Source organism: Saccopteryx leptura, chromosome 1 (assembly GCF_036850995.1).
Source record: "Saccopteryx leptura isolate mSacLep1 chromosome 1, mSacLep1_pri_phased_curated, whole genome shotgun sequence".
Taxonomy (NCBI): domain Eukaryota; kingdom Metazoa; phylum Chordata; class Mammalia; order Chiroptera; family Emballonuridae; genus Saccopteryx; species Saccopteryx leptura.
In genome coordinates, this window is record NC_089503.1 from 242712147 (window position 1) to 242738789 (window position 26643).

The 26643-nt window shown below is 40.8% G+C and overlaps 1 protein-coding gene across 4 annotated transcripts in view; it reads left to right on the top strand.

Annotated features, from left to right (window-relative positions):
- Positions 1–26643, top strand: part of CCDC25 (coiled-coil domain containing 25) — a 50241-nt gene that overhangs the window by 8245 nt on the left and 15353 nt on the right. For all 4 annotated transcript variants that reach the window (XM_066341369.1, XM_066341341.1, XM_066341349.1 and 1 more), the window contains 5 exons: positions 7061–7100; positions 12898–12949; positions 18077–18152; positions 24332–24435; positions 24898–25100. In XM_066341369.1, the coding sequence (XP_066197466.1) occupies positions 7061–7100; positions 12898–12949; positions 18077–18152; positions 24332–24435; positions 24898–25100 (475 nt within the window). The remainder of the gene's footprint in view (positions 1–7060; positions 7101–12897; positions 12950–18076; positions 18153–24331; positions 24436–24897; positions 25101–26643) is intronic.

The following is a 26643-nucleotide window of genomic DNA, read 5'->3' on the forward strand; positions in this document are numbered from 1 at the left end:
TTATAACTGAACAGTGTACACATCTGTTATAAAGCACTGCAATCCACGGTTACATAGAGACACCAGGCAGGTTACAGAAGAAATTTGAGGAGTTTATTAATTAGCCACATGGAGCCCGCTACATGAAGCACGGTCCCAAAACATGTAGGCCCTCTTACAGTTCTGATCCTTCTTTTATACAAAATCAAGTACTGGGCCCTGGCCGGATAGTTCAGTGGTAGAGCGTCGGCCTGGCATGCAGGAGTCCCGGGTTCGATTCCCAGCCAGGGCACACAAGAGAAGTGCCCATCTGCTTCTCCACCTCTCCCCCTCTCCTTCCTCTCTGTCTCTCTCTTCCCCTCCCGCAGCCGAGACTCCATTGGAGCAGGGTTTGCCCGGGCACTAAGGATGGCTCGATGACCTCTGCCTCAGGCGCTAGAATGGCTCTGGTTGCAGCAGAGCAACGCCCCAGATGGGCAGAGCATTGCCCCCTGGTGGGCATGCCGGTGGATCCCGGTCGGGCGCATGCGGGAGTCTGTCTGACTGCCTCCACATTTCCAGCTTCAGGAAAAAAAAGAAAAAGAAAACACATCTGCTGCTCCTCTTTCCTCTCTTCCCTCTCTCAAAAAAAAAAAAAAAATCAAGTACTGGTTGGGGGGGTCTGGAGAGGGAACTTGATACAATAGTCAATTACTAACAAACTTACAACATTTAGCTATAGGATCTATTAAAAGGAAAAAGCATTCTTACATATCAAGACCACAAGATAACACAGTAGTGATAATCGTTTTACATACCTGGCAAAGACATTCCCAAATCTTCTAGTGTCTACCCCATCCCTGTCACCGCAATGAAATGCTTAGCTTAGGATAAGGAGAGAAGCTAAATGAAATTACCTTTGCTAAAAGTATTGGGGCTAGCTTGCTAGGAACCCTAATAAACTGTCCCTGCTTGTTTAGTTTACCGGTTTTTATTAGAAAGCATATAAAATATTACAGAATGCAGGTTTTTTAAGCAAGGGGAGTGGGCTCATGATTCCTTTGTCTAGAGGTATACGTTACTCTCAGGACTCCAGGAGGGGAGGAAGAGTTAGAATCAATGTAGGAATTTTTAATTAAGATATGTAAACATGGTCTCCTAAAGGATCTTAAGGATGGGGAAGAGGAAGTATTCAGATAAGTTTTACCTTCTTTACTATCTAGCAAGTAGGGGCCTTAGTCCTTCCAGAGAACTATGATTAGCTACTGACTAATTTTTGCTCCCTTAATCTCTTTCCCTAGGTTTTATTTGTTTTCAGAGAGGAGGGGTAAGAGGGCTTGACTCTTCCTTTTAAAATACTAATGTTAACAATTTTTGCAATTCTTCAGTACCTTATTACACATTCATGTAACTAAAATAAAATTTTACACAAAATACCCATATCATTTGCTATACCCTCTATTTTTGGTTTTAATACATGTTTTAAAAGCTAATCTCAGCCTGCTAAATTAATTTTTTGACTCACTAAAGAATTTGAGGCCTGACCTGTGGTGGCGCAGTGGATAAAGCATTGACCTGGAAATGCTGAGGTCGCTGGTTCGAAACCCTGGGCTTGCCTGGTCAAGGCACATTTGGGAGTTGATGCTTCCTGCTCCTCCCCCCTTCTCTCTCTGTCTCTCTCCTCTCTCTCTTTCTCCTTTCTAAAATGAATAAATAAAATTAAAATAAAATTAAAAAAAAGAATTTGAACTAAAGTTTAAAAGGAAAACATTACTGGAGGGGGTCACCTTTTTGACTGCAGGCATGAGGAGGAGGTGGAAGTGAAGGTCAGCTTCCTTGGTCAGGAGAGTCCTGAGCCGATGGTGCTGGCCCTGAGTGTGGAACACTGAGGGAGGAAGAAAGGAACAGCAACGGGAGAAAATGCCAGAATTACTCTCCTTCCAGCTTGGAAAACACAGCTGCTTATCTCGTGGGCTAATGTTTTAGAAAAGACAGCTCTTAAATCAGCCCAATCTGGGTTAAAATTTCAACTCTTTAGCAAAATAGCTATACAAGTGTTTTTCAACTATTTTACACGTGGGGACCAGTGAAAATAGGAGAATTATTTCAGGGACTGCTAAGGCAGAAATCACCCTGAGCATAAGTGAATTTGACCAAGATCTTTGGGTCTGTAATGTTCATACAACATCAGGGTGTTAAACTCTTTGCAGACTGGCATGAAAGTTTTGGCAGACCAGTCTGTGGGCCAGTGGTTGAAAAACACTAAGTTATACTTAAGAACTTGAGATTTCTTAGAGATAAGGAGAGGATCATGGAATGGTACCTACATGCGGATTAGTGAGAGAGCCTGGGTAAAGTGAGCTGAGGCGGACACTCAGAGCAGTGGTTGCTGTCACTGGAGCTCCTTTAGCTCCGCAGAGTCGCCACCTCCTCCACTGGGAACACTTCAGGGCTGGAGGATTCTGCCTCGGTATTCTGAGAGCTGGCCAAGTCACTACAGTCACCTTTCTTTAACCTCCAGGTATTGCTTTTTTTCTTTTCTAAAACCATCAGTCTGTTCTAGGTGCAGTTTGAAACTGACAGCAGTTTAAACTTGATCCTTTAAAAGAGGCAAGTGTAACATTCTTCCCTATGAGACATTTGACATTAATGAAATAAGGCCAAAAATGAAAAGATACCAAATAGCCCTTGCCAGGTGTCTCTGTTGGAGTATTATTCCGATGTGCCAAGGTTGTGGATTCAGTCCCCAGTCACGAATCAGCCCGTGAATGCATGCATGAATGGGTGGAGCAGCAGGTGGATGTTACTCCCTCTCTCCCTCCCCCCTCTTCTTCCTTCTCCCCCCCCCTTCTCCCCCTCTCTTTCCCCCTTCTTCCCTTTCTAAAACCAGTAAGTAATTAAAAAAACAGAGATGTCAGAGAGCAGTGATGTCATTATATAATTAGTATATGTATACTTATATTTAAAATGTGATATGAATATACTCTAGCATTATGATATATAACATGATATGTAATTATTAAACAAATATAGTTATAAATCAGATCTATATAAACAGTTTGGAATCTTGCTATATACAGCAGAATCAGTATAAGCAAGACTATCACATCCTAGCCAAGAGAAAAAACCAAAATAGAATAATGTAATTCATTTATAAAGTTTTTCATTATAATGATTTTATGACATTGACTCCATGTGTGTATGTGGCTTAATGGAGAAGCTGTTATATCAATACTAGAGTTCTATATATCTCCTAGTAACCCATGAATTATCATAGATAGTTTGTATTTTCTCCTCAGCATCCTCCTGATAAATGTAACTGAAGAGGGGATGCTACTTTCCTATATTAAATTGAACAATAAGGCACAGTTTATTATAAGAGCCATGGTTTTATCTACAGCAGATGTGGATCCAAACCTGACCAGATCTTTTCTTTCTACCACATCCAGTGTACAAACCCAAGATGGGTCACTGAGCAGCACCTTAAGCAGAGCTGCTGTGTGTGGTTGTGCAGCTCGTATTGGGGGGAAGGAGCGGGTTTTCTGTATTTTGTAATGTGAAGGGCGACCTTGATTCTGGTTCATGCCCATGGACTGCCAGTGGTTCTGACTGAGAAGAAGCAGCTGTGCCAGTGACATTCTGGCCATATCTCTTGTTCCTTCCACTTCCATTTACTGTTTGCTGGGTCTGTTTCTGCCAGCCTCCATGGATATCCAAAGAAGAAGATTTAGTCTGGGTTTTCACAGTATTCAGTGGGAGGTACACATTAAAATATGTGTGGGCCACTAGCTGTGAACCTCAAATTGTTTTGAAAAGTAAAGCCTATAAGAATATGGGCAAATACATTAATATTAATAGCAAGTCTTGTAGAAGTGGAGGAGGCAGAGTAAACGTGATTAGGGAGAGCTGAGAAGACTTTGTGGAGGAGTTGAATAGGATGGGCTAGATTGTGGAATCCTTTATTCTTTGTTTTAGTCTCTTATTTCATTCATTCATTCATTCATTTATTTATTTAGTGGAATCCTTTAAATGACCTTTGGAGGAATTTATATCCACAAATATAAATATAGATATAGAATTTATTTCTACATATGTAAGTTTAGATTCTATCTAGAGTCCACTGGATTGGTGTTTTATTGTTATTAAAATATATGTAGGAAAACTCTATGTATATAACACTATTCCCCCAAGAACTTTTGGAATTATTTGGAGGCGTCAGCTTTCCTATTTGGCTTTGTAAGAAGCGAATAACATTTTTAAAGCACCCTGTCCTGTAGTGCTTCTAGCACATCACACTTATTTGTAATAACCTTGATGACTTCAGACTGGGCTGGATGGACTATAAATGAATTTTTTTTTTTTTTTTTTTTACAGAGTCAGACAGGGACAGACAGACAGGAACGGAGAGATGAGAAGTATCAATCATTAGTTTTTTGTTGCGCATTGCGACACCTTAGTTGTTCATTGATTGCTTTCTCATATGTGCCTTGACCGTGGGCCTTCAGCAGACCGAGTAACCCCTTGCTGGAGCCAGCGACCTTGGGTCCAAGCTGGTGAGCTTTTGTTTAAACCAGATGAACCTGCACTCAAGCTGGCGACCTCGGGGTCTCGAACCTGGGTCTTCCATATCCCAGTGTGACGCTTTATCCACTGCGCCACCGCCTGGTCAGGTTATAAATGAATTTTTAATTGAATTATTTACTTTCACTAAAAAGTTTTCAGGTGTGTTTCTTTTATTAGCCAGCAGGTGTCACCAGGGTGCCAAACATTACCTGAGGAAGAAGTTTTTCGATTTCCCTTCACTTTTTCTAATTACCTGTTGGCTGTTTGCTCAGCTTTCCACTTAAACTACCTAGTAGAAAGCCCTTCACAGCCTAATGGTGTCTGCAGTTGCTAAGAGTACCCTTATCCAGAGTTCATCATCCTTTTCTGTTTCTGGGAAATAAAGACCCCAATGAAGTTAGGTTATACTTTCTTGGGTACATTTTAAATCATCATATTTGAATTCTTTTGCTTACCTTACAATTTTTATCTTTGTGTATAATACTTTACTGCTTCTGTATTAAACACAATTAGTAATTACTCATGTGGCTATTAGAAGTATAGGATGGGGCAAAAGTAGAGTTATAGTTATGAGTACATGAAACAGTTCTTGTATTATTAATTATTATACTATTTTCCATATGAATAACTGTAAACCTACTTTTGCCCCACTCTGTATGTATGGATTTAACCTTTCTGTGGTGATGTATATTATTAACCTTAACAACCTGTATACATTTTGAATACTCACCTTTTAGAAATACCCCTTAAGGAAATAATCCAGAATATGGATATATTTACTTAAAAATATATATTGAAGCATTCATAATTGTAAACAACCTAAAAGTCAACAGTAGAAAGTTTGATAGGATTGTCATTGTTCCCAAAGAACTTTTTAAAATCTATTTTACCCAACATACATAGTTTAAAATTTTAATTACTAACAGAATGCTTGTAATTAAAAACATCAGTTCCGGCCCTGACCAGTTGGCTCGGTGGTAGAGCGTCGGCCTGGCGTGCAGAAGTCCCGGGTTCGATTCCCGGCCAGGGCACACAGGAGAAGCGCTCATCTGCTTCTCCACCCCTCCCCCTCTCCTTCCTCTCTGTCTCTCTCTTCCCCTCCCGCAGCCGAGGCTCCATTGGAGCAAAGATGGCCCGGGCGCTGGGGATGGCTCCTTGGTCTCTGCCCCAGGCGCTAGAGTGGCTCTGGTCGCAACAGAGCGACCCCCCTCCCCCCCCAGGGGCAGAGCATCGCCCCTGGTGGGCGTGCTGGGTGGATCCCGGTCGGGCGCATGCGGGAGTCTGTCTGACTGTCTCTCCCCGTTTCCAGCTTCAGAAAAATAAAAAATAAAAATAAAAAAAACATCAGTTCCGTATCACTACCCCATCCTTTTTTTTTTTTTTAATTAAAAAAATTTTTTTTAGGTTTTATTTACTGATTTTAGAGAGAGGAGAGAGAAAGGCAGAGGGGAGGAACAGGAAGCATCAACTTGTAATTGTTGCTTTTTGCATGTTCCTTGACCAGGCAAGCCTGGGGTTTCGAACTGGTAACCTCAGCATTCCAGGTCAATGCTCCATCCACTGCACCACCACAGGCCAGGCTCCTTACCCCATCCTTTCCAATACCTATGTTCCACCACTGCCCCCAAGACAGTTACTTTTAACATTTAGCAATTTATTTTTATTTTTATGTGACAGAATTTTAGGCTTTTTTATTTTCTTTTTTATACTTCCAGTGGTTGTTTCATTCCTTAATTTTCAACAATTTTATAATTGAGAGTTTTTTCCTAAGAAGTAAAATGTAATTCAACGGCTTTAAAATTTTAGCAAAGCCGTCACATACAAGTGTTATTACAGTGAATCATTTGTAAGATGTCATCTAACTTCTCAGCTGCTCTGATGTGTCAGTTTTATTATCTTCAAATAGAAATCTCTTGAACTTCAGATTATAAGTATTATTATAAAAAAATTTTTTTTTTCCTTAAGTGAGAAGCAGGAAGGCAGAGAGCCAGACTCCTACATATGCCCAGGCCGGGATCCACCCAGCAAGCCTGCTACCAGGCGATGCTCTGCCAGTCTGGGGCCCATGCTCTGTTGCTCGGCAACCAAGCTATTTTAGCACCTGAGGCAAGGCCTTGGAGCCATCCTTAGCACCCTCACCCAACTTGCTCTAACCGAGCCATGGCTACAGGAGAGGAAGAGAGAGATTGAGAGAGAAGAGAGAGTGGGAGGGGTGGAGAAGCAGATGATAGCTTCTCCTGTGTGCCCTGACTAGGAATCGAACCTGGGATAATGATATACCAGGCCAACACTACCACTGAACCAACTGGCAATGGCCATTATAAAAAATTATAACAGTTATAATCACCCAGTTGTAAAGCTATTTTTACAGAATTTTCATGCATCGAAGCCTATCTGAATTACTCTTTTCTTCATTAAGGAAGGGAAAAAAGTTGTGGAAAGGATTGCTATTTCTCCCCTTTCCGATTATGTGTAAACTCTGTCATATTTTTAGTTGACAGATTTTTACCTTTTGTTGTTCTCTTATGTCTCCCTGTAGATGAGGATCTAATAAAGTATGGCTGGCCTGAAGATATTTGGTAAGTAGCAATTTTGGTTTTGCTTTTAATGGTTTATCATTTACTTTATTTAGATTTGGCCAACTGCCTGACTCCTATGATTAAAACTAGAACTTGTGCTTTGTATTTTATTAATGAATGTTCAGTGGCAGATAGCTGACTGCCAGCTACTTTCTTTCATAATTACCATCTGAACTGGAAAGATATCTTAGGGTTAGATCTCAGACCTGTGAAGGCCTCCGGACATAGGCTTTCTTTTGTCTCCTGTGTGTCTCCTCGTGGTAAGTTACTGAGACCGCTGCACATACACGTCCAGTGTGCTCTTCTTGAGTGGATGTGTGAGGGCTTCACAAGAAGCATTGAAGAAAATAGACACAGGCTTCCATGCAGGTGGACTGTGAAGAGCATCTGACCAGATCCAGCTTTAAAGACAACACAGACTGGGTTTCCTTTGTCTTCTAACTCCCTCATGAGTTTAGCCCTGTCTTCATCCAGCCCCTATCCCTCTTTCTAAAATAATTTATGGACAATTAAATAATAATACATACTCTCTTAAGTCTCCTTTCAAGATCATTTATTATGCTGCTCACAAAACCTAGTCCAAAAAACAACAACAAAGTAAATAAACAGAAAAAGACCTGTTCATTTTAGATGAATTCTGCTCTTTTTCTAACTGCCCTAGAACACCATGTTGGTTTTTCTGCCACTTGCATGGACTCCTGGTACTTTGTTTTTCTTTCTTGTGATACTCTCAGACTCAGTGTGCTTATTTTTTTTATCTTCAACTTCCACCACTCATTCTGAATCTTGTGATATCTCTCTCTTGGAGCCTAATTCTACCTGTAGACAGCTCCTAATGTACCCACTTCCTAAAGATCCTGTTGCTTTAATGATAGTAATTATAAACATTTATTGAGCACTGAACTATATGTCAAATACAGATAAGTGTTTACCTCCGTTAATACATCTAGTTTCACAACAACCCTGAGAAATTGTTACTGATACTATGCCCATTTTTCAGATAAAGTAAGCAAAGGCTAAGAGAAACTACATAGGTCTGCCCTGGTTGTTGCTGGTCCCCCAGCTGGCCATGGTTCTAAAGCACTGCTTCTCTGTCCCTCTAAGCTGCTGCCCGTGGCTGCAGGCCACTGCTTTCTTCCCTTGCACTATGGCTCTGGCTCTCTCTTGGATCTCTTTTCTCCACCTGCTGTGCCAAGTCTTTCACTTAAGTCCCTATAGTGACAGAGTTTAAGTGACCACTTTTCAGAAGAGTTGGTTGATTTTCAGTAAGGTGTACAGCATTGAACACTTAGTAGGGAAAATATTACAGAGACTAACTTAAACTGCCCTTAGGCTTGGTGTGCTTACTCTTTCTATCCCAGACCTGTCTGCAGGCACTGCTGTAGGGTGCCTCCCCTCTTACTCCAGCCTGCCCCATTGTGAAGGGGCCAGTTCATGATCCCAGTGGAAATGATTCCTGTCTGTCTACCCTCTCCAAAGTCCACATGCCAGGGAACCAAAAGGCCCTAGGACCTGAGGAATTTTAAGTTTTGTGTTTTTTTGCCCCCTGTCCCAGCACAATGACCTGTCTTCTCACATCATATATGTCGTTGAGATAGTGCACAATACTCCCTTACCTCACGTGGGCAGTTTGCACTGTTGAGGGCTTCTGGTTTGGTTGCTGCCTACCTTCCTAAGATCCTAGACTGTAAACCCCATGAGGACAGTAATCTGTTTTGGTTAGTAGTTCCCAGTACCTAGCATAGGACCTGGCTTATAGGTGTTCAGTAATGGTTTTTTTCTTTTTCTTTTTTTTTTAAGTGAGAGAGTGGTAAAAACAAAGAGAAAGGCAGGTAGTGTGAGAGATGAGAAACATCAATTCACAGTTGTGTCACTTTAGTTTTCATTCATTGCATCTCATACATTCCTTGACCAAGGGGCCAGTGACCCCTGGCTCAAGCCAACGATCTTGCTGTTTCCAACCTGGGACCTCAGCATCCCAGATCAATGCTCTATCCACTACACCACCTCTAGTCAGGCTATTTGATGACTTCTCAGTTAACAAGCTCTCCCACTGTCTAGAAATTGTCTCCACTGGACATTTCTTTACAGGAACTGCATTCTGGTTTTCTCCATTTTGAGCACTTGTCACCTCAAGCTGGATTATTTCAGTTATCCTTAGAGCCCAAAGATCTCCAGACTCTGTCAGGGGAAAAAAGAATGTTTGCACCTGTTACATAGTTATCTATTGTCAATTTGACATGTCAGGTTTGAGGCAGAAATATCTGCATAGGAAAGGTTATATATTTGGATCACCAAGTGAGTCAATTTACCAGTTAGGAAAAATTAAATAGCCTGACCAGGTGATGGCGAAGTGAATAAAGCATTGACCAGGGATACAGAGGACCCAGGTTAAAAACCCCCAGGGTCGTCGGGCGCATGCGGGAGTCTGTCTGACTGCCTCCCCGTTTCCAACTTCAGAAAAATACAAAATAAATAAATAAAAAACAAACAAACAAAAAAAACCCCAGGGTCACTGGCTTGAGCGTGGGAACATAAACATGACCCCATGGTCGCTGGCTTGAGCTCAAAGGTCGCTGGCTTGAGCAAGGGGTCACTGGCTCAGTTGGAGCCTCCTGTCAAGGCATGTAGGAGAAAGCAGTCAATGGACAATGGAAGTGCGCAACTATGAGTTGATGCTTCTCATCTCTTTCCTTTCCTGTCTGTCCCTGTCTGTCTCTCTCTCCCTCGCTAAAAAAAAAAAAATTAAATAAGTGGAAGAGAAATTTCCAGTTTTCAACTTAATGCACTTCATGTGTTATGACTTGGGTTTTTCATTTTGTTAACGTTGACTCTCTCCTGGATGCTGCCTAAACAAACTGGTGCCTGCTGATACCTAGACATCTTTTACCCTTTTCGACACTCTTAACTAGTCTTGAGATTAATGACTGTTATTGAAAGTGATTGACTTACTTTCAGAAACTGATGTGAGCTGGAAGAGCCCTAAATTTAAGACCTGTTCTGCCTGACCTGTGGTGGCGCAGTGGATAAAGCATCGACCTGGAACTGCTGAGGTCGCTGGTTCGAAACCCTGGGCTTGCCTGGTCAAGGCACATATGGGAGTTGATGCTTCCGGGTCCTACCCCCCTTCTCTCTCTCTGTCTTTCTCTCCTCTCTCTCGGTCTCTCTCTCTCCTCTCTAAAAATGAATAAATAAATAAAAAAAGAATAAAAAATAAAAAAAAATAAAAAAAGACCTGTTCTGCTGCATGAGCTGTTAATCCTGGAAACATTCCTGGGCTTGCTAAGAAGGGTGCAGTTGATCTACATTCCAGGGCAGGTTTTCCTGGTTCACTGCTTCGATCTGGTTTTTTACCTCTGAATGTCAACATCTGAGTTTATACCGGGAAACTTTCTGAGGTGCCCTGTAATCAAAATTTTTTTCACAGTAAATGAGAATGGAGCTAAATTCACCTTAATACAAAGGAAAATAGAAGTAATGTACGTTTACTGCCTCCAAACTCCCTAATGACTTTTTCCAGAGATCCCACTAGAAGGAGTTAAACGACCCAGCTTCTAAGGCCCTGCATCTCTTCATCCTCAGGTCACTGATGCTCACTTGCTGAAATTTAGTCTCTGCACACGGTAAAGGTAATAGTGACTAAGCAGGGGGAGGAAGCTAACACAGAAGAGGGGACCAGGGAACCAGCCGGCATAAGTTAAACTTCGAGTAAGCATTTTGGGAGGTTTGAAAGGACTTTTTGAGGAAGATAGTTTATTTACAGAGCTGGGTTTTTGTTTTGTTTTGTTTTTTTAGCGGGAGAGACAGGAAGGGAGATGAGAAGCATCAACTTGTAGCTGCGGCACTTTAGTTCATTGATTGCTTCTCATACATGCCTTGACTGGGGGGCTCCAGCTGAGCCAGTGACCCCTTGCTCAAGCCAATGATTTTTGGTCTCAAGCCAGTAACAATGAGATCATGTTGATCCCCTGCTCAGGCCGGCAACCTTAGGGTTTTGAACCTAGAACCTCAGCGTTCTATGCACTGTGCCACCACCAGGCAGGCAGAGCTAACGTTTTTGTGTATTTCTTTTAGTAAAATTTGACATCAGAGGCCATTAAGAAAAAGCAGAATTTAGTTGAGCTATGATGTGTCTATAGGAGAGCTGTTGTAAATAGAGAAGTGGATTAAATAAGTTAAAATGGGAAAATTTACTTCTCAGCTGAGCTCGCTTACTAATGGCCTAGTTTCCTAAGATCTTGAAAGAGAGTAGTGAGATATATAATTTATAGATCTGCAAAAAAACAAACAAAACATTTTCTGGGTGGGAGGCAATGCCAAGCTGAAGATGATAATCTATAGGAATCTCTTACATGGAATGCAAATGAGTCAGTGAACCAGTTAGAATAAATAAATCAAACTAAGATGTTTTACTCATTTCTGACTATTAGTTTTGATTAAGAATAAAGCTAAACATCATCATAGGCTGCCAAAAATGCATAATATTTTCCTGTATCCAAAGTGACTAGCAAGATGCTTAACCTCTTTAAAGAGGACCTTTATATAGAATCACACTCTATGAATGTGTGGCTATTTCACTTCTAAAAAATACATTAATGCTAAGAAAATGTCTAGGAAATATATAATATAATGGTGTGTAATGATACCTCCTTAGGATTATTATTATTATTATTATTATTATTCATTTTTAGAGAGAGAGAGAGAGAAGGGGGAGGAGCAGAAAGCATCAACTCTCATATGTGCCTTGACCAGGCAAGCCCAAGATCGCACCTTAGGGTTTTACTGTATATTCTTCAGTCTGGAAAGGTTAGGACTCTGGAGGATGTAACTAAAGTTAACAGAATCACAGTGACAATCATGTGTTATTGTCATTTAATGCTAGGATTCTGGGAGCATCTCTGTGTTATAAAGAGAGAATGTCAACTTCATTTGGTGAATTATAAATATGAGAAACTTAGTATCACAAAATGTTCAATGAGGAGAAAAAGTTTATTTTAAAAGATTTAATTAAGTGAGTGGTGATAGCACCATAATGAAAGGTAAATTTAGGACTTGGGCAAAGGGCATTCTGAATGTTTTTAGGACAGAGTCATAAAGGGTGATCACCTTGCCCTCCAGGAGATACATGTTAGTGCCATCCCTGGATATAAGATAAGGCTGGGCGAATTGTTGCACTGACCCATTTTATTATGTCTGTTCACTGTCTTCGTTCCTCACCTAACTCTTCTAACTCTACTTGATGTTCTCTCTGGATTGTTTTGCCTTTGCTTGAAATTTAGGGTGTCCCCAACCAAACCCCTCATCTTTTTCTCGAAACTGTTGCCCTCTCCAGCTGTAAGCTGTTTCTGTCAGTCCTGCAAGTCCCCCAGGCTTACAGCACTGGAGTCTCGCTGACTACTTTCCTTCCTTTCTCTTCTCCACTGAAATTCCTTTCTCTGTTTTCTCTAAGTCCTGTGCTTCTGTCAGGGGCCCACCAAAGCTCAGTGTGCCAGTGAAGCCTTTGGTCACTGATAGCGCTTTCTCGCTTGAAGTAGCACCCATCCCAGAGCATGTAACATTTACTGTCTCTAGTACTCATCCTGACACTTCGTCTCACACAGCTGCAAAACTTGCCATGTTTCTCTCTCCCGGAGAAGAGTGAGCCTTGTGGAGGTGGTAACTTTTATACTCCCCATGGTGCTGAGTGTGTATTAGGCACTGAGTTAATACTGTCTAAATTGGAGTGCTTTAAGTGCAAGTGGCCCAAGGAGATGGTTGTCTTGTATGTCGTGCTAAAAGTGGTTTTCATTCTTTGTAGGTTTCATGTGGACAAACTCTCTTCAGCTCATGTATACCTTCGCTTACATAAGGTAACTGGATTTAAACATGGACTCATGACCTTGTTTTTGTGATGGGTATCATATCCTGTCCTCTATCCTTTTTTTCTGCAATTAAATTGCTTAAAGTAATAAATATGTACAAAAGTTTGAAAATTTGCAAATAAAGAACTGTCTTCCCCCTGACCCAGAAAATCAGGTTCTGGTGATTTTGAGACCTGGGGACAGCACCTGTGTCCCAGCTAGAAGCACAGCCTCTCCCGCCAGTTCAGATGTGTTGTCTGTCGCCTCTGCGCTCTCCCCCTTTCATTTCCATTGACACTGCTGGACTCTCTGTCTTCTCCAGGGGAGATCATGTGGTTTTCCTGCCTCACCAAGGGCAGGTGTTCCCAGTTATTAGGGGCTTTCGGAGGTTTAAAACAGCATTATATTAGTGAAAGGAAAAGATTTATAGTTGAATTAGAATGTATATACATTTGTTGTATGTATTGCTTTTTTAAGTGTTTTATTTTAGAATGATTTTAGATTACAGAAAAGTTGTAGAGAGAGGACAGAATTCCCATATACTGCACACACAATTTCCCTCAGTGTTAGCATCTCATATTGCCATGGTAGATTTGTCAACTTAGAAACCAACATTGGTACATTACTGTTAACTACACTACAGACTCTATTTTGATTTCATCAGTTTTTCCATTAACGTTCTCTTTCTGTTCCGGGATCCAGTCCAGGGTCCCACGTTGCATTTAGTTGTCCTGTCTGCCCAGTGTTTGATCTGGGACAGTTTCTCACTCTTTCCCTTTTTTTCATGACCGTGGCAGTTTGAGAAGTATTGGGCAAGTATTTTATATTGGGTTTATGTTTTTGTCATGAATAGACTGGAGTTATGGGTTTGGGGTAGAATAACACAGAGGCCCTCTTCCCTGACAGAGCTGGAAATATGTGTGTTTGTGTCTGTGTGTACACAAATATGTACTAACCCATGTACATACTCATATGAACTCATATGAACAATTGTTTTGTACCTCTCCATCTGTATCCACGTTAAGCTAAACAGTAGCTCATACTAATGTCTGTCAGATCCATTACTACATGGGCTATTCTTGCTGTTCCCCTTGCTTCAGACAGTGAGAAACCTGGCTCCCATTGGCCACCATTTATTGTGGTTTCAGATTTGTTAACCCGCTTCCCCTTACAAAACAACTTTATCAACTAAAGTGCAGTGTTTATGTGCAGTTGTTTTGGGGTGTTTTTGCCTTAAAGCTTCCAATCAAAACAGCTTTCCAGAGTTTGTTTATATAATATATAAGCCAACCCCCTTCAGGGATGTTGTGTCCTACAACAATTAGATTCTTTTGTCTCAGTTCACATGACATCCTGGCTGATTGTATTACTCTTTTTTTTTTTTTAAACTTTATTTATTTATTCATTTTAAAGAGAGAGAGAGAGAGAAAGAGAGAGAGAGAGAGAGAGAGAGAGAGAGAGAGAAGGGAGGAGCAGAAAGCATCAACTCCCATATGTGCCTTGACCAGGCAAGCCCAGGGTTTTGAACCAGCGACCTCAGCGTTCCAGGTCGAAGCTTTATCCACTGCGCCACCACAGGTCAGGCTGATTGTATTACTTTTTAAAGTGACAATTTTATAAACTTTTTTATGTTACAGTGTTATTTTCATATTTATTTTTTTGGCTGACTGCGTTGAATTGGCAGTATGCCCCAATGAATATGAAAGTTTCTATGTCAAACTCTAGGTTTAGTTTTCAGCATTGTGGCTTGCCAACAAGAAATATATTTTTATAAACTACTTTCTAGGATTTATTTATTTATTTATTTATTTATTTATTTATTTATTTATTTTTAAAGAGTAATTCTCAGAAATGGATTTACTGGGTCAAAAGATACAAACAGTTTGGTACCTCCTTACATACCACAATGCTCTCTGAAAGCATTGTGCTAAATTATAATGCTATCAGAAAAATAGAGGTTTTCCAAACACTTTGGGGAATTTTATAACTTTTGAGCAACCTTTTGACCATTTATGCTATTTCATTATGGTTATAATAGTCATTTTTTAATTTGCTAGCAAGGTTAAACATTGTACTCCATCTTGACTCGTGCTTTTGTTTTTTTAAGAACTATATTATATAAAGAAAAACAGGAAAATTATGAACTCTGCCTGAACAAAATTCTGAATTCTCCTAGGCCACTTCTTGCCATTTTGGAACTATTTTAAGTTTAGAAGAAATAGAGCGTGGTGTTACCAAGTTCCCTTTGGTTCATGTTAAAAGTTTTTCCTTTGAGTTCTGTTGTGTTAAAAAATGGAATGAATGGTGGTTGTCCCAAGCTCACATTACCACCAATTATTAGTTGTTTGAACAGAAGTTTTAGTAATATTTTCTTTTGGAAGCACATAATGTGCTCAATAAAAATATATGCTCTTTAAGGAACTCTTACCTGGTTGATCTCCTGCAGTAAATAGCACAGTCCTTTGTAGACACCAAGTAAGTGTTGGAGATAAAGTGGGACTAAGTGGTTCTAAACCCACTGGATTTGAATCCTGGCTCTGCTGCTTGCTATGTGACTTTGAGCATATTATTTAACTGTGCCCGTATTGTCATCTGTAAAGGGAGCTAACAGTACTGGTTCTGCTGGGTCATTGTGAGGATTAAATGAGCTTGCCTATCTGAAGCACTTAGAATAAAACCTACCACATGCTAAGCACTATATGTGTTAATTGTGTGTGTGTGTGTGTGTGTGTGTGTGTGTGTGTGTGTGTGACAGACAGAGACAGAGAGAGGGACAGATAGGGACAGACAGACAAGAAAGGAGAGAGATGAGAAGCATCAGTTCTTCATTGCGGCACCTTGGTTGTTCATTGATTGCTTTCTCATAGGTTCCTTGACTGAGAGGCTACAGCAGACCGAGTGACCCCTTGCTCAAGCCAGTGACCTTGGGCTCAAGCTGGTGAGCCTTGCTCAAACTAGATGAACCTGCGCTCAAGCTGGTGACCTCGGGGCTTCGAAACTGGGTCCTCCAAGTCCCAGTCTGACGCTCTATTCACTGTGCCACTGCCTGGTCAGGCAATTCTTTTTTTTTTTTTTTTTAAAGATTTTTACGTTTATTGATTTTAGAAAGAAAGTAGAAAGGGAGGAAAAGCGAGAAGTATCAGCTCCTAGATGCTTCACTTTAGTTGTTTATTTATTGATTGATTGTTGTTTGTGCTTTGACAGGACTAGCCCAGGGTTTCCAACTGAGAACCTCAGTGTTCCAGGTTGATGCTCTGTCCACTGCACCACCACAGGCCAGGCCAATTTTTTTTTATTGAATTCAGTTGACTTCAACCCAAACCTTGAAGAGCATAGATATTCAGCTGTCCTCTTTCGTAAGCTTCTTTGATTTTTTTTTTTAGCTTCTTTGATTTTTAACAACCCAAAGACAATTCTCCTTATCTAGAGGTTTCTTATTAACATAGATGGCACAAAGCCCACAGTTAAGGTTCTTACCTTTACATCTTCAGAGTACCTTAGACTCTCCACTCAGTTTGTTTTCTCTGAGTTTATGCATAATGCTAATGAGTTTTTTTCCCTCATTTTATATTAGAAGTTGCAAAACTGGAAGCAGAGATTGCTGCAGGAATAGTGACAGCCACAGGTAGTAAGAAGGGGGTATTGGGACAGCCTGACATCAAGGCCAAGAAACTAAGGTTTCCACAAGAACTCTGTAAGCACCATGCTCTGGCACCATGTCTTAGAGCAGGGGTCCCCAAACTTTTTACACAGGGGGCCAGTTCACTGTCCCTCAGACCGTTGGAGGGCCAGACTATAAAAAAAACTATGAACAAATCCCTATGCACACTGCACATATCTTATTTTAAAGTAAAAAAACAAAACGGGAACAAATACAATATTTAAAATAAAGAACAAGTAAATTTAAATCAACAAACTGACCAGTGTTTCAATGGGAACTATGCTCCTCTCACTGACCACCAATGAAAGAGGTGCCCCTTCCGGAAGTGCGGCGGGGGCCGGATAAATGGCCTCAGGGGGCCGCATGCGGCCCGCGGGCCGTAGTTTGGGGACCCCTGTCTTAGAGCATAGTTCTAGTGCTGCGTTTCTCTCAGCTCTATCACTTAAGTAGGTATGTGGGACCTTGGCCCAGCTACTTAACCTTACTAAGCGTCATTTTCTTCATTGGTAAAGGGAGGCTCATCCATTTCATATGACTATTTACATAGGTAGTTATTGTTTTGTATTTTTAAATTATTTATTTTGATTTATTTAGCATAAGGTCAGCCAGCTGCTCTGTATTGTGGAAGCCCTTGAAGGCATCATTGTCACTATATTATAGCTTAGTATAATGGTTGATATTCATAATGATGTCATTGCATTAGCAAGACGTTAAATTTTGAATCTTCTATGGTCAAGGATTACACAGGATGAGATGCACCATTAAAGGAGTTACAAACTTGAATCACTTAGTTTTGGATCCAAATTTATGTTTTTTAAGAGGTTCTCATTTAAAATGGTCAATACAAAAAATGTAGAAACATAATGGAATACACTTAATTTATCTCAAATATCTGTGTAGGTAGAACAATGTATTTCTAGACAGAAGTGATTCTGTAATCCCATGCCTAGTAGGAGCCAGTACTGAGTTGATTTCCACTTGCTCTTGCCACTGAAATATTTATGTTCTTCTAGAGTGGCTTTGCTTATTCAGCTTTGACTTTGATACAGTATCTGGAGAGAAAAGAATCAATATTATTTCTCCCTTATAGTGGATGGTTTTATTTAACACACCAAGAGTTTGCTTCCTGACTAAGGCTGAGGGCAGATGATCTACTAGATGTTTGAGATCTAAAACTATAAGATGTCGCTTTGAGAGGAAGGTCGTAGGGACCTCAGCTAAGAAGACATCCAGTTGTCAAAAATTGGCACCATTTCCCCACAAGGTTTCTAGAAGTAAAAATAAGTAGAAGAAGAGAAATTATTCAGACATAGATAAACACTCCTGTAACAGACTTTATTGCTCAGTGTTCTGAAATACAATTGAAGAGCCCCTGCTTTTAATAAAATTGCCTGGTAAGGCAGCAAAGCCCAGTGAGTGCTCTAGTATTGACCAGTAACAAAGTAGTGGACCATTTGTTTTGTTTTTTGTTTCAGGGGGAGAACATAGAAGACATTCCAAAGGAAGTATTGATGGACTGTGCCCATCTTGTGAAGGCTAATAGCATTCAAGGTCAGTTTTCCTGGTGGTGTTTCCAAAACTAGCATGGATTTCTCTGTGTCTGAAATGGATTACCTTTTAGAGAACATGTTCCTGATTTTGGCTTGTGTCAAAGGATTGACATGTAATATGCCTTTGCCCTGTTTTGTTCTCTTCAGATGGCAGTTCTGCTACCTACCAAAAAACAAAAACTAATCTTCCCGCTCCTCTAATGTTTATGGCCCTCTCTCAACTCTTTTTACTTTGTTTTTCTTACTTTGAATAATAGGTTGTCTATACCTGCCTTCCCTTAAGTTATTTGTAGAGAGACTTTTGGAAATCAGGTTATGTTAATAGCTAAGCAAGAAATGTGTCCCGTGGCTTTATTTGTAGTTGTTTGATGTCTTTATTTCCACTATTTGTCATTATATACTAGAACTCAGGTCTCCAAACTCTATTGCTTTATCTTTTTCCCTTCTCTCCTTACTTTTTTCTCCCTGTAAATTGGGAAGTTATCAAATCAGTTGATTTTTGTCTCCCAGAGAATCTTACTTAATAGGTCTGGGTAATCCGTGAGTATCAGTGTGGTTGCAGTGCTCTCCAGGTGATTCTAGAGTGCAGGGAGGGTTGAGAAAAATTGCTATTAAGTGTTTTAGGTAGGGCTTGATACTTGTCTGTTTCTACTGTACAAAATGTAATCTCTCAATAGTAGTATAGATTAAGGAGGACAGTTACTAAGGTGGAGGTGGGAGTTAAGGGGAGCCAAGAGATGGTGTTCTGCCAAGAATGTTTGAGTTAGTAGATTGGATTTTAGGGAGAGGGTGTAGACCTAGATAGGGTAGGGGTAAGTTTGAGGATTATGAAGTTGGTGTAAGGTAAGAGGGTTGGGAAGAAACAAGGTTTGGATAGAAGATGAGCATGGGGCAGACACATAGCCAACAGCAGGTGCCAGGGGTTGGTGATTATAGAACAGGAGCTGGGGAGTGTGACCTCTCCCCCATCACTTAGACTGTGCTTTCCTAGTCTAACTGGGCAGCTTTAATGAATCAGGTAGCTCGCCAAAGAGGGTGGAAATCTCTTGTAGAGCCACTGATTTGCACTCCATAAGTCATTAAATTACAAGTTAGTTTTAGGACATTCCATTTTAATGAATATAAAGTGTCTAAGATTTATAGTTAAGATCTTCAGTTATTGGCATAAAAATGATATAAATTAAAACTATCATTTTTTCCTAGTGTGTTGCAACCTCTTTACATGTTCTCCTCCCCTTTCCGTGCCCCTGGCTGACAGGTGTGAAAACAGCTCCGGCCTCTTTCTTCTTGATCGCTTTATAGATTACTAGTTTTTGTTTGTTTGTTTGTTTGGTTGGTTTTTTTAAGATTTTATTTATAGATTTTACAGAGAGGAGAGAGAGAGGTCATGAAGTGAGAAGTATCTACTTATAGTTGCTTCACTTTAGTTGTTCATTGATTGCTGTATTGTATGTGCCTTGACCGGGCAAGCCCACCGTTTTGAACAGGTGATTTCAGCATTCCAGGTCACCACTTTATCCACTGAGCCACCACAGGTCAGACAATAAAGATGACTAGCTTTAGAGAAAACAAGAAAAGAGGAGAGAACAGTCATGATACAAAATTCCTCTTCTTCAGTCTTTCGCAGCAGCAGCTCACTTGGCAGAAAAAGGAGCTTGGCCTAAGAGTCTCACTCTTGTGAGTCAATAGCAGCGGACGTTGAGCCTTGAAGATTACTTCTGCTGTGAGATTTGCTAAGGGCACTCCACTGTGTCACTGTGTAGTTAAAATATTTTCCTCCGTGGTTGACCACCTTCAGCACTGAGAACCAAGGGAGTTGGGGTGAACTTGTTTGTCTTCATAGCATCTGGTCAGCCTGTTTATTCATCTCATACTGTCTTGCCAGATTAAACTTTCTAAAGCCCAGTCTTTTCATGATGTCCCTACCTTGTCTATACAATCAAGTCCAAACTTCTAAGCTGGCATTTAAACATATCTGATCTGACTACAGAATTCTTTTTCCCTTCACATATTTCCTACTTCAGCCAAAGCAAATATTTGCTGTTTTTCTACCTTGTGCCTTTGCTATACAGACATGTGTCACTAAATGATGAGAATATGTTCTGAGAAATGCATTGTTAGGCAATTTTGTCATTGTACAAATATCACACAGTGAACTTACACACACCTAGGTGGAATAGCCTACTACTCATGTAGCCCATTGCTCCTAGGCTACAGACCTGTACAACATGTCAGTGTAGTGAATACTGTATGCAGTTGTAACACAATTGTTAAGCATTTGTGTATCTAAATATAGGAAAGGCCCTGGCCAGTTGGCTCAGTGGTAGAGCATCGGCCCGGTGTGTGGAAGTCCTGGGTTCGATCCCTGGCCAGGGCACACAGGAGAAGTGCCCATCTGCTTCTCCACCCCTTACCCCTCCTTTCTCTCTCTCTCTCTCTCTCTCTCTCTCTCTCTCTCTCTCTCCCTCTCCCCCTCCCTTAGCCAAGGCTCCATGGAAGCAAAGTTGGCCCAGGCACTGAGGATGGCTCCATGGCCTCTGCCTCAGGTGCTGGAATGGCTCTGGTTGCAACAGAGCAACGCCCCAGATGGGCAGAGCATCGCCCCCTGGTGGGCATCCCCCACCGTCCCACCCCCACTTCTCACTTCGGAAACACACACACACACACACACACACACACTATATACACACACACACACACACACACACACACTATATACACACACACACACACACACACACACTATATACACACACACACACACACACACACACACACATATGTATATATATACACACACACACATATATATGAAAAGTACAATAAAAAATGTGGTATGAGGCCCTGACCGATTGGCTCAGTGGTAGAGCGTCGGCCTGGCATGCAGGAGTCCCGGTTCGATTCCCGGCCAGGGCACACAGGAGAAGTGCCCATCTGCTTCTCTGCCCTCCCCTCCTTCCTCTCTGTCTCTCTCTTCCCCTCCCGCAGCCAAGGCTCCACTGGAGCAAAGTTTACCCGGGCGCTGAGGATGGCTCTGTGGCCTCTGCCTCAGGCACTAGAATGGCTCTGGATGCAACAGAGCGACACCCCAAGATGGGCTGAGCATCGCCCCCTGGTGGGCATGCCGGGTGGATCCCGATCGGGTGCATGTAGCCCATTGCTAACTGCCTCCCCGTTTCCAGCTTCGGAAAAATACAAAAAAAAAAAAAAGTGTGGTATGAAAGATAAAAAATGGTGCACCTATGTAGGGCACTTACCGTGAATGGCGCTTGCAGGACTGGAAGTTGCTCTGGGTGAGTCAGTGAGTGAGTGTGAGTATGCAGGCCTGGGACAGTGCTGATTACTGCTGTAGCTTTATAAATACTGTATACTTATGCTACACTAAGTTTATAAAAAAAAATTTTCTTCAGTGTAACTTTAGCTTACTATAACTTTATAAACTTTACTTTTTTAACTTTTAGACTTTGTAATAACGGCTTAAAACACATTGTTCAACTGTACAAAATATTTTCTTTATAACCTTATTCTGTAAGGTTTTTATTCATTTTTAATTTATTTAAACAATTTTTTTTTTTACTTTTTAAACTTTTTCATTAAAAACAAGACACTTAAATACACATTAGCCAAAGCCTATACAGGGTCAGGATCATCAATATCACTGTCTCCCACCTGCAAGGCTTGTCCCATGGGAAGGACTTAAGGGGATGACACAAATGGAGCTGTCATCTCTGGTGACAGCAGTGCCTCTTTCTGGAACACCCCCTGAAGGACCTGCCTGAGGCTCTTCTTGAAGAACTGTCACTCTTTCCAGAAATATGTCCATGGTGATTTGCTTGGCTTGTTTTTTATTTTTTGGATTTTTTTTTCCCATCATAGATTTGCTTGTAAGCAGATAGTACACTATAAATATAAATATTTTTCTCTATTAATGAAACCTTTTTGTGTTGGAGGGGTGGTGGTCCACGTTTTCTAACTGTAAGCATCTTGTTGAAGTCTGCAAAAGTTCTGCTAAACCCTCCTTCACTGAATTTTCTTGGGGGTTCTTCATTTTCTTACCCTGAGTTTCCTGTTCTCTTGTCTCTTCAGCTATGCATTCCTGACCCATTCCAGCAACCACTTCTTAGTCATTCCTCAGGACCCACCTCCAGGGGCCTCTTAGTGTCATCCTTAACCATACCCAGGCTAAAGCTGGTTGCCGTCTCAAGCACAGCCCTGTTGATTTTTGCAATCTCCTCATCCTTGGCAAATCCTTTGAAGTCATGGACGAACCTCTTGAGTGTCTTCCAGATGCCATTCATACATTGCTAGGCAATAGAAAAATTTCAAATCCATTATAATCTTATGGGACAACAGTCATGTGCGTTTCGCCATTGACCGGAATGTTTGTTATGTGGTGCATGATTGTATCATTCTCTCTGCTCTCCATTTTGTCCTTGTCAGTCATATCAAGTCCAAATCCAAGCTGAGGTTCAAGGTTCACATAATAGTTGTAGCAATAGCTAATGCTGAGTGTTAATAATATGTGTGGCATGATGTTAGAGAAATTTGACAGAGTATTCCATTCATCAACCCAACTGAATTAGATATTATTATTGTCATTTTATAGACGGGAAAGCAAAACTTAAAGAGAATTAAAGAATTTCCCCACTGTACCAGAGCTCTATAGAGATCGCATTTGAAGTTGGCAGTCTGACTTTAAAGTGTTCTGTCTTATCTGCTCAGCTCTAACCTCTCATGGGGCCTTTTCCTCCCGCTGTGAGCGACCACTGCCTTCTCTGTACCCTTTAGCATTTACCTGTTCCTTCCAGTATTCAGTGAGTTCCGCTTTTACCTGAAGTCCCTTATTCACCTATCTGCCTCCTTTAGTCTTGGAAGGCTGGATCCATTGTTTAATCCATGTTGTATTCCCCTTGAGCATTGCAGACTTGTTAAAAACTTGATTTTGAAAAAATCTCAAACCTACAGAGAAGTTGCAAAAAATACTCTTCACTTAGATCCAACAATTTTTCTGTATTTGTTTGCTTTCTTTCTGTAACACTCACGAATAACATTTTTAGCTAAACCATATGTAAGAAAATTGTAGACATTGTAACCTGTCATTTATGTCCTGAGAACAAAGATGTAACTACATTACAACGATTAATTAAGAAAATTTAACATGAATCAAATACTGTTCATGGCTGTACAGTCTGTATATAAGTTTCCCAGTGCCTTTAGAGCACTTTTTCTGAGCCAGGATCATGTGTTAAATTTGCTTGTCCTGCCTCTCTAATCTTCTTTTGTCTTTCAGGACATTGATACTTTTAGGGGAGACTAGATCAGTCTGGTTCTTCCTCTTGAGTAGGATCACATGACAAATTTTCAGGCAGGAGTACTTCATAAGTGAAGGTGCTGTTCACCAGATTTCTCCGATGTATGTGATGATTTAATAAAGCATGAAATAAATCGCCCTCCTGTTTTGAAGGGCCAAGTGTTGTACCAGCCATTAAAATGTGAAATCCGAGCTGCCTGGGAGGCTGTTGGTGTAGAGGAGAAACATGGCATGGACGTGGTGAGGGAGAGGGGGAGGAGTAAACAGGGTACCTGGCGCCCCGTTCATCCGCAGCATCTCTGCTTTGAGTAGTTGAAATGTTTCTTTGGTAAAAGAGATTCCACTGCTAAAACAAATAAACAAGAAAACAAAATTGGACAGCACTGGTCCAGTTTCCTCATGTTTCAGGTGAGATTCCAAGAGCCTTGAGACTTTTCCCAAGTGACACAGCTGGTTGTGGTAGGGCCAGGACAGAGGGCAGGTCTCTTGAATCCCAGGCTTTTGATTTTATCTTGCTGTTTAACTTTTATTGGATGAAGGACTCTTCTGAGAATCTGAGCAAATCTGTTTGGACCTTTTCTCTTTTAAAACAATGCACCTAGTAACTTTTGCATTCAATTTCAGGGAGTCTCAAAAGTCCCTGAGGTGAACCCATGGACCCTGCTTTCCACTGTAATACTTCAGCTTGATTGTGTTTGGCAGCTTTACCATTTGCCGTGTGTGTTTAAGTATTTTGTGATGTGAAACACTTGATGCCTTGTTCATTATAAGCTTTCCTTTTGTTGGATTATAGTAATTTGCCAGGGGGTAAGGGAGCACTTTGCTCAGTGTCATCCTGCCTGCATATTGAAGACAGTCTCTCTCGGCAGGCTGCAAGATGAACAACGTGAATGTGGTCTATACACCGTGGTCTAACCTGAAGAAAACAGCTGACATGGACGTGGGCCAGATAGGCTTTCACAGGCAGAGGGATGTAAGTGTTCTGCACCACCGAAGGAGGTGGGCTCCCGCCACCGGGTGGACTGTCTTTTCTGTCTGACAGCTTTGCTGTTGAGGACTCGCCATGATATATGTTTTCTAAAGGGAGTTAGCTGGGTTGCTGATCCCCTGGAAAGCCTTTTCATTATTCTGGGGGGAATCATATAATAAATATTCAAGCCTTACCAGGCAGTGGCACAGTGGATAGAGTGTCAGACTGGGATGCTGAAGGACCCAGGTTTGAAACCCCGAGGTCACTGGCTTTAGCTTGGGCTCACCAGCTTGAGCACAAGGTCACTGGTTTGCCTGAGCCCCCAGTCAAGGCACATATGAGAAAGCAATCAGTGAACAACTAAGATGCCACAACTATGAGTTGATGCTTCCCATCTCTCTCTCCTGTTTCTCTCTCGCATGCTAATAAAAAAAAAATCAATATTTTTACCCATGTCCCTCAAAGGTGAAAATTGTGACAGTGGAGAAGAAAGTGAATGAGATCTTAAACCGATTAGAAAAGACCAAAATGGAACGGTTCCCAGACTTAGCTGCGGAGAAGGAATGCAGAGACCGTGAGGAGAGGAATGAGAAAAAAGCTCAAATCCAGGAAATGAAAAGGAGAGAAAAGGAAGAGATGAAGAAGAAGCGGGAAATGGATGAACTTAGGTACGTGGGAGCTGTGGTGTCAGTACTGACCGTGAAGATTCTGCACTGATTTTAATCAGGCACTAGCCCTTAAGAATGATGTATTGAAAGAAAAAAAATGGAGGAAGGGACATGTAACAAGCTCAGAGCTTTAAATGAGTAGAAAAAGACATTTATCTAATATGTTGGTCAAGTGAAGTACCCTTTTTTAGGGGCAGGATATGAGAGTATGTGAAATAAAATAGGTAATTTTAGTCTTGGATAAACCATCATAAGTTATCCTCAAAGTCTGTTTGTAACACCTTTAGGAAAAGAAAAGATGCTGTGTTAAGTGTTTAACATGGGCTAGCTATGATATTTGATTAAAGTCTTAGTTCTAAAGGCCAGTGCTAGTAACACTTAAAAGTTGTTTTTAAAACTTCTTTTTTACATTTTTTTCTTTTTACATTTTAAAAGCTTAAAGTAATTAATTGGTAAGGTCTCTAAAACATTGTTTTTTCTTTTTTTTATTGAATTTATTGAGGTGACATTGGTCAATAAAATTATATAGGTTTCAGTTGTACAATTCTGTGATACATCATCTGTACACTGTATTGTGTTTTCACCACTACAAGTCTCTTCCCATCACCATTTATTCTCCCCTGTACCCTCTTGTACTCCCCCCCACCAACCCTCTCCTCTGGTAATCACCATACTATTTATTATCTGTGTCTATGAGTTGTTGGGTTTTTTTTCCCCAAAACACTGCATTTTTAAATAATAGTAGTTAAAATATAATTTGGATCCTGAAATTCTAGTGCATAAGGCCGTAGGAATACCTGGCTATTAATTTTCTATTGCTACTATAACACATTACCACAAATTTAGTGGCTTAAAGCAACACACATATTATTTTCTACACAGATCTATTATTTTCTAGTTTTGTATGTTAGAAGTTTGATGCGGTTCTCACAGGCTAAAATCCAGGCATTGGCTGGGCTGTGTTTTTTTCTGGAGCTCTAGCAAAGAATCTGGAGATTTTCTTTTCCAGCTCTTAGAGGCCGCCCACATTTCTTGGCTTGTGACCCCTTTTTTCATCTTCAAAGTCAGCAACATTGCATCTCTCTGACCGTTCTTCCATAGTTAGAGCCCCTTCTTTGATCAGAACTTCTTTGCTTTTAAATTCCAGTGTGATGATATTGGCCCCCCAGGTAATCCATGATACTCTCCCCATCTAAGATCTTTAACTTAATTACATCTGCAGAGTAGTCCCTTTTCCATATGAAGTAGCATATTCTTGGGTTCTGGAGATTAGCATGTGGATGTATTTTCATAGGATCGTTATTTTGCTACCACACTGAATCTATATAGTGTATAGTTCTATACCTGAAGAGGCCCCTAGTTTTTCTTTGTGAAAGAAGGAAATTGATTGTTACTTCTAGTCACCAAATTCCTAGTCTTTTCCACTGTTCATAGATATCATGAGTTAAGTATACCAAAAAGAAAAAAAAAAGGTGTTGATGTGTTACTCCCTTTGGGAAGGGAATAGTATCAAAATGAGCTGTCTTGCCATGTCTTGACCCAG